Here is a 9,287-nt window from a genome sequence, read left to right as displayed (position 1 = left end):
GATAGTGCCACACAAACTCCCTGTAGATAGTGCCACACAGCCCCCCCTGTAGATAGTGCCACACACACCCCCTTGTAGTGAGTGCAACACACACTCCCTTGTGGATATTGCCACACGCACATGCTTGTAGATAGCGCCACACCCCCTTCCTGTAGATAGTGCCTTATCCTGTAGATAGCGCTGTACCCACCCTCCCTGTAGATAGCGCCATTGGGGCTCCCTATAGGAGTGGAATCCCCAGCCAGAGCATTGCCGACGCTCTGGCCAGGATTCCTCTTCTTGTGGAGGCCCTGACGCTACTGCCCATACATGGATAGTGACGTCAGGGGCTTCTCCAGGAGCGTAATCCCCGTCCAGAGTGTTGGCAACGCTATGGCCTGGGATTCTGCTCTAGGAGGAGTGAATGGCAGAGAAGGGTGCAAATAGTTTCCTGCTCTACCATAGCATTCAATTATATCTGCTTGCCGAGGACGCAGATACAATTGATTATGGCAGTGGCCAGGACACGTTCTGGACAGTAATTTGCTGGGATTGTCTCTGTAAATTCGGGACAGTCCTGCAAAATTCGGAACTGTTGGCAACTATGTAGCTGTGACAGTTGGACATTATCAGGATCATTCTTTTTTTAATGATTTTTTTTTTACCATTCACTGACAGGGAGCAGAGTATATTGAACAGTTGCCAAAAAATAAAAAACTGGTATCTTCCAATTTCTGGAAATCTCCAACCAGTGTTGCAGGGTTCTGCCGTTTCAGAAAACATCAGGGTCCACTTCAATTAGGGTAAAGCTGGATTCACACGAACGTGCATTGCGTCCGTGCGGGCCGTGTGGTTTTTACGCGCCACGCACAGACCAATACAAGTCTATGAGGCAGTACAGACAGTCCGTGCTTTTTGCGCAGCGGTTGTCCGCTGCGCAAAAAGCACGACACGGTCAATATCTCGGCGTATTTTGCGCATCACGCACCCATTGAAGTCAATGGGTGCGTGAAAACCATGCAGCCGCGCATCATATGATGCTGTCTCACGGAGCAGGTAAGTGGCTTTTGCGCAGGCAAAACGCTGCGTGATTTGCGTGCGCAAAAACGCCACGCACGTCTGAATCAGCCCTAAGGGTATGTTCACACTACAGCATCCGTAACGGCCGAAATTACGGGGCTGTTTTCAGGAGAAAACAGCCCCGTCATTTCAGCCGTAACGGCATGTGCAGGCGCTTGAACGCCGCGTCCAATACGGACGTAACTGGAGCTGGTTTTCCATGGAGTCCATGGAAAACAGCTCCATTTACGTCTGAAGAAGTGACAGGTACTTCTTTGACGCGGGCGTCTTTTTTACGCCCCGACCTTTTGACAGCGGGGCGTAAAAAAAATGACCGTCTGAACAGAACATCGTAAGACCCATTCAAATGAATGGGCAGATGTTTGCCGACGCTATTGAGGCGCATTTTCGGACGTAATTCGGGGCTAAAACGCACGAATTACGTCCGTAAATAGTGTGTGTGAACATACCCTAACAGTAATGGTCCCGGGAAAATTACCATCATCATCATCATCATTTATGCACAAAGGATACTATGGAGACGTAATAACCTCTTTATTTAGGTGCCCTACAGTACTTGTGTATTTGTAGCCTTTTAATAACTCAACTTCTCTCATTTTGGTAGAAAGGGTTAACAAAAGTAGTTATAAGTAAAAGAGATTGAACAACAAGCAATATAAAGTCCATGTGATGTCCTCCGCTCTCAGCGCCCCCTATCGGCAGCGCTGCTGTTATTGCCCATCCAATCACTGACTGGTCCTACTTCCCCTGCTCTCTGTCGGCTATTAGCAGCATCCGTTTTTTTTTTTACCTCCGACAATAAGTACCTCATCGCACCGCGGCCTTTAAGACACAGCCACACCTCCCGAATTGCTGCAGAGACTTTGCCTTTACGGATTTAACCTGGTCCGGGATTGTAATCCCAGCATCCCCGAAAGGGAGTCGTTCGTCCTGGGCATCCTGTGCTGTGCCTCCGCCCGGTAGCCCGGGGAGCCCCCGCTGGGGACAGACAGGATGGTGTCCTGGATCATCTCCAGACTGGTGGTGTAAGTACCCTATGCGTGTGATGCTGAGCAGCCCGTATTGACATGTGTGGTTATGGGGGGAGGGGATGGCTGACAGCTCACATATTACACATGTCCTGTGATGGTGATATAGTGAAGGAGGCTTTCTGCCATGGTATCTGCATACACCGTGCTATGTCTCATGGTGTCTACATGATATCTAACACGGGCCTGACTCGTCATCAGACACGATGAGCATACATACTCTATCTATCTATCTATCTATCTATCTATCTATCTATCTATCTATCTATCTATCTATCTATCTATCTATCTATCTATCTATCTATCTATCTATCTATCTCATATCTATCTATCTATCTATCTATCTATCTATCTATCTATCTATCTATCTATCTATCTATCTCATATCTATCTATCTATCTATCTATCTATCTCATATCTATCTATCTATCTATCTATCTATCTATCTATCTATCTATCTATCTATCTATCTATCTATCTATCTCATATCTATCTATCTATCTATCTATCTATCTATCTATCTATCTATCTATCTATCTATCTATCTCATATCTATCTATCTATCTATCTATCTATCTCATATCTATCTATCTATCTATCTATCTATCTATCTATCTATCTATCTATCTATCTATCTATCTATCTATCTATCTCATATCTATCTATCTATCTATCTCATATCTATCTATCTATCTATCTCATATCTATCTATCTATCTATCTATCTCATATCTATCTATCTATCTATCTCATATCTATCTATCTATCTATCTATCTATCTATCTATCTATCTATCTATCTATCTATCTATCTATCTATCTATCTATCTATCTATCTATCTATCTATCTATCTATCTCATATCTATCTATCTATCTATCTATCTATCTATCTATCTATCTATCTATCTATCTATCTATCTATCTATCTATCTATCTATCTATCTATCTATCTATCCATCCATCTGTGATAGGTTATATATATATTGTATGTGAATGATGAGTCTACTTAGCTTTCTCTATCATCTCTGCCCCTATAAATCTTGTAGATGTCACTCTGGTGGTTTAGTTGTCATTGGATGCCCTCCTGCTACTTTCTGCAACATGTTGGCCCAGAGAAGGGGCATGCTTCTAGCACATGGCGTGGCATCACACAGGACATGGCAGGCCTTGTTGTTCTCTATAGTAGTCTGTTATTACTGTAGAGCCTTTCCTAACATAGGCACAATTCAGATGCTGTTGTCCGTGGTGTACCATAAATATACAATGTGGTAGAAAGTCCCTGGGGGTCAGTAAATCCTTTGCGCGTGTCTCACCTTTCGTGATGTTTCTTATTCTTCCGGTGTGGCGCCATTATCGGACAGTGAACAGTTCTTATTCATGAGATCAGTACTGATAAATACATATACAGGGATTCAAGACATTATTGAAATGTTTTATCTCCTGACATTGTATTTGTCACTAGATCCAGTAAATGTATTTGGACCCTTTCTGACTGTACCGCTTGTGATCCAGAGGATCCTCATGTAAAGGGTCTGATGCTTTGTGCCCCTGTGCCCATATGACATTTGTTATGCTGAGTACTGTTGGTGTAACGTTATCATCGGATCTTTGTGTGACCGCACGTGACAGCCGGCGGACCCTATGCCAAATCCAAACTTTCAAGTCACAGAACAGGAAGCGTTTTTATGCGGACAAAGTGGCAGAGGAGTCAAACACTCATAAGAAATAAACGATTAAAAACATCTTTATTTGTCCAGTACATTAAAGGGGCTGTTATTGAACACTTAGAATAGTTCTTCCCTAATCTGCGGTCCTCAGACTTCTGGATTTCAGGCCAAAAATACAGTTTTATTTTCAATATTTGCCACCATCAAAACTAGAAACATTAGTTAGATGTCCCACATGACTTGTTTTGATGTGTTTACAACTAGTTAAGAACAATAGCCTTTTAATGTATGGCTCTTTTAACAATACATTTGATATATATATATATATATATATATATATATATATATATATATATATATATATATATATATATATTATACTTTCTATTTCTATGTCATTTGTTTTCTATGTATTTTATTTGGTGCATTGAAAAGCATTATTCTCAGAAAGGGTCTATATAGTCTGAAGGCTTCACTAGATTGTCAAAGGGTTAAGTGTCACAAAAAAAAGTTAAGAATTACTCAATTGGGGTAAAGTATTTTTTTTTTGTCCTTGGATCATGAAGAAACACATCTTAATTTTGGTGTAACTGACTCAATTTTTCTACAGAAAACTAGAACTTGTCAGGTCATTTTACCACCCTAAACCGCCACTTGCCATATTACAGTATCGGACAATGTATCTAAACATGTCTCTATATATTATTTCAGATGCAGCAAAATCGGTAAAATCAATTTTTAATACAGTGCGTGGGCTGTATGTTAAGTGGCAGTGAGGAGTCATCTGGGTGTTGATGATATCAGGGAGAGACAGGCAGTCCGATCTCCAACCCCCGTCCCTCCAGGCTTGATTGACACTCCCCTGCCCACTGAAAGTTACCACCAGCTAGGGATTTTAATATTTGGCTATACAGTTGGCAATGTAAAAGCTAAAAAAAAAAGGGCATCTGGACATACACTGTACAGTGTCCATAGAATTCTATGGGCTAGACTTATGCCAACAGTGTCTCCTTTTGACGTACATTGATCACCGATAGCAATAAAACCAGTGACATATGAAGTGAAAACATTGATTATCTGGTTACAATGGCGCCTGTCAAGGGGTGGGAAATATTAGACAGCAAATGAACAGCCAGTTCTTGAAGTTGATGTGTTAGTATCAGGAAAAGTGGGCAAGCATAAGGATCTGAGCGATTTTGACAAGAGCCAAAAGGTGATGGCTAGGTGACTAGGTCAGAGTATGTCTAAAACAGGTCTTGTGGGGTGTTCCCGGTATGCAGTTGTTACTACCTACCAAAAAGTAGCCCGAAGAAAGACAACCAGTAAACCAACGTCAGGGTCTTGGGTGGCCAAGGAATGGTGCTGTACGTGGGGGGCAAAGGCTAGCCCGTCTTGTCTGATCCCACAGAAGAGCTACTGTAGCAGAGATTGCTGAAAAAGTTAATGCTGGCTATTATAGAAAGGTGTCAGAACAGCTTGCTTTGTATAGCACTTGCATAGCCACGTAGTACAGAATATTAGGCAGGTGGTTTTAATGTTATGGCTGATCGGCGTACGTATAGCAGGTTGTCATCTGGATACTTATAGTTGACTGTATAGAAAAACATGGGCTGCAGAAATTTTCAAAACAAATCACAACAAAAATGTATATGTTTTTTTTTATAATGGAAGTCAAGGTTAGATGTATCCAAATATATGGGGATATGTTTGCACAGTATGTTTAGAAAAATGAAATCAATGGCAATTGTGGCAATTTGCACTTCTTTTTTGATTTATTTATTTTTTTTTCAAAGTGAATAAATATATAAGGGTATGTTCACACGGCGGGGGTCCGTAACGGCTGAAATTACGGGGATGTTTCAGCCTGAAAACATCCCCGTAATTTCAGCCGTACCGGCATGTGCAGGCGCTTGAACGCCGCGTCAATTACGGCCGTAATTAGCGCTGCTATTCATTGGAGTCAATGAATAGCGGCTCCAATTACGGCCAAAGAAGTGACAGGTCACTTCTTCTACGCGGGCGTCTATTTACGCGCCGTCATTTGACAGCGGCGCGTAAATATACGCCTCGTGTGAACAGACAACCGTCTGCCCATTGCTTTCAATGGGCAGATGTTTGTCAGCGCTATTGAGGCGCTATTTTCAGACGTAATTCGGGGCAAAAACGCCCGATTTACGTCCGTAAATAGGCCGTGTGAACATACCCTAATATTTAACTACTTTATCTTAACGCATTTATACTGTTTATATATATATATATATATATATATATATATATATATATACTACCGTTCAAAAGTTTGCGGTCACCCAGACAATTTTGTGTTTTCCATGAAAACTCACACTTATATCTATCAAATGAGTTGCAAAATGACTAGAAAATATAGTCAAGACATTGACAAGGTTAGAAATAATGATTTTTATTTCAAATAATAATTTTCTCCTTCAAACTTTGCTTTCGTCAAAGAATGCTCCATTTGCAGCAATTACAGCATTGCACACCTTTGGCGTTCTAGCTGTTAATTTGCTAAGGTAAATCGGGAGAAATTTCACCCCATGCTTCCAGAAGCCCCTCCCACAAGTTGGATTGGCTTGATGGCCACTTCTTGCGTACAGTACGGTCAAGCTGCTCCCACAACAGCTCTATGGGGTTGAGATCTGGTGACTGCGCTGGCCACTCCATTACAGATAGAATACCAGCTGCCTGCTTCTTCCCTAAATAGTTCTTGCATAATTTGGAGGTGTGCTTTGGGTCATTGTCCTGTTGTAGGATGAAATTGGCTCCAATCAAGCGCTATCCACAGGGTATGGCATGGCGTTGCAAAATGGAGTGATAGCCTTCCTTATTCAAAATCCCTTTTACCTTGTACAAATCTCCCACTTTACCAGCACCAAAGCAACCCCAGACCATCACATTAGCTCCACCATGCTTGACAGATGGCGTCAGGCACTCTTCCAGCATCTTTTCAGTTGTTCTGCGTCTCACAAATGTTCTTCTGTGTGATCCAAACACCTCAAACTTCGATTCGTCTGTCCATAACACTTTTTTCCAATCTTCCTCTGTCCAATGTCTGTGTGCTTTTGCCCATATTAATCTTTTCCTTTTATTAGCCAGTCTCAGATATGGCTTTTTCTTTGCCACTCTGCCCTGAAGGCCAGCATCCCGGAGTCGCCTCTTCACTGTAGACGTTGGCACTGGCGTTTTGCGGGTACTATTTAATGAAGCTGCCAGTTGAGGACCTGTGAGGCGTCTATTTCTCAAACTAGAGACTCTAATGTACTTGTCTTGTTGCTCAGTTGTGCAGCGGGGCCTCCCACTTCTCCTTCTACTCTGGTTAGAGCCTGTTTGTGCTGTCCTCTGAAGGGAGTAGTACACACCGTTGTAGGAAATCTTCAGTTTCTTGGCAATTTCTCGCTTGGAATAGCCTTCATTTCTAAGAACAAGAATAGACTGTCGAGTTTCACATGAAAGTTCTCTTTTTCTAGCCATTTTGAGAGTTTAATCAAACCCACAAATGTAATGCTCCAGATTCTCAACTAGCTCAAAGGAAGGTCAGTTTTATAGCTCCTCTAAATAGCAAAACTGTTTACAGCGGTGCTAACATAATTGCACAAGGGTTTTCAAGTGTTTTCTAATCATCCATTAGCCTTCTAACACAGTTAGCAAACACAATGTACCATTAGAACACTGGAGTGATGGTTGCTGGAAATGGGCCTCTATACAGCTATGTAGATATTGCATTAAAAACCAGACGTTTGCAGCTAGAATAGTCATTTAGCACATTAACAATGTATAGAGTGTATTTCTGATTAATTTAATGTTATCTTCAATGAAAAAAACTGTGCTTTTCTTTCAAAGATAAGGAAATTTCTAAGTGACCCTAAACTTTTGAACGGTAGTGTGTATATATATATATATATATATATATATATATATATATATAACCTTTATCAAGTTATATTGGGTTTCTTTCTGTTGATGTCTATGAAAATTCTTATTGTAGACAGTCTAGTTGTGAAAGTAGTCGGTATTTGTTATGTATGGAGAGGAGATTGTAAGATTTTACATGAAAATATTTGTTATTTTACCGTATCTAAAGCATAATTATTTTGTTGATTTAGTTGTAAGCATGTTCTGTGGTACGTGTATTACTTATAAAGGGGTTAATCTGACGTGTTAATTGCTGGTTCTCTGTAGTAATACGTTTCTCCAGTCAGCAGAAATTTTTGCTCGATCCCAGAAGCTAATCTATTTATTATTCCAGTAACAGAAGAAAGATTAAGCCTGACACTTGTCTATGACGATCATTCTATATAGCTCTTTACTAAATATGATCTGCCGGTTTATATTACAGGTTTTGATGGGACACCTGGGCTAGTAAATACTTTGGAGAGTCTGTATTATTTGTTGTCACGAATTATGTAAACTATGTATGTGTCACATAACATAAAAAAAGTAATTATTATTATTTATGTTAGAATTTGACAAATATATATATATTGTAATATGATTCACATAAAAAAGTTATCGTACCTTTTTATTAAATTTTTTTGGGTTTCCCTTAAATATTAGTTATGTAATTTTGGTGAATAATTAATTATTTTGAAAAATGAAAAAAAAAAACATTTTGTTTTTTAATAAAATATATAGGAAATGTAAACGTATTCTTAAATTACAATTATACTGCACTTTATATTTGTTTTTTTCTTCTCTTAAAGCGGATCGGTCACTTCTAACATGACTGTTTTAGTAAATTAATGTTTTCCCTATGAAATAACAATTTTGGATCATCTTGTTTTCAAACTCTACGATGACCTCCGTTATTCCTCCTAGAAATGTATGAATAAATTGACAACTGGTGTACCAGTTAGGGGTGGGTCTCTACACGGTCTGACAATGTTGAATCAGTGCTAACAGAGTGAGACTGTAGGGACAAACCCCTTTGACAAGGGGAATGGAAACACGCGGTTGTCAATTTATTCATAGATTTCTAGGAGGAACGGCACAACACAAAGTTCTCAGATAATATGTTAAAGAATTGTTAATTCAAAGGGGAATTCAAGTATTTACTAAAATAAACATGTCAGGGGAGGTGACAGGTCTTTAACCCCTAAAGCCACCAGGAAGTAACTGTACGTCATGGTTTGGCTTACGCCATAACGCTGATGGCACAGGGGCTGTTCCCGAGCGATAACCGCGAGAGCAGGGCGTTGACTGACAGCCAGGCTCCTGCTGCAAGAGCCGGGACCGGAGATAACTCCGATGCTGGGCTTTTAACCCCTTAAATGCCACGGCCATTATCAACCGTGGCATTTAATTCATTTGACAAAGGGAGAAGGCTCGCTCTGTCACTGCGGGCCACCGATGGATTGCCATGGCAGTCAGGGGCCCAACAAAGGCCCCCAGGCCTCCAATGGCTGTTTGCCTATTAGGCCGTGCCAGAGGCACGTCCTAACAGACTGCCTGTCCGTTTTACACTGGCAGGCAATAAATCTATACTAAGATCGCATAGTGAAGTCCTCTTAGGAAACGAA

The 9,287-nt window shown here is 40.7% G+C and overlaps 1 protein-coding gene across 2 annotated transcripts in view; it reads left to right on the top strand.

Moving 5' to 3' along the window:
* The first annotated feature begins 1,796 nt into the window (after positions 1–1,796).
* The window catches only part of REEP2 (receptor accessory protein 2), a 41,630-nt gene continuing 34,139 nt past the window's right edge, over positions 1,797–9,287 (top strand). Inside the window, exon 1 of one of the 2 annotated variants that reach the window (XM_075856718.1) lies at positions 1,797–2,084. In XM_075856718.1, coding sequence (XP_075712833.1) covers positions 2,053–2,084 — 32 coding nt within the window. In that variant the 5' untranslated portion in view covers positions 1,797–2,052. The remainder of the gene's footprint in view (positions 2,085–9,287) is intronic. The other variant, XM_075856717.1, reaches the window with a different exon arrangement.

Source organism: Rhinoderma darwinii, chromosome 3 (assembly GCF_050947455.1).
Source record: "Rhinoderma darwinii isolate aRhiDar2 chromosome 3, aRhiDar2.hap1, whole genome shotgun sequence".
NCBI lineage: Eukaryota > Metazoa > Chordata > Amphibia > Anura > Rhinodermatidae > Rhinoderma > Rhinoderma darwinii.
This window is presented reverse-complemented; position numbering and strand designations above follow the sequence as displayed.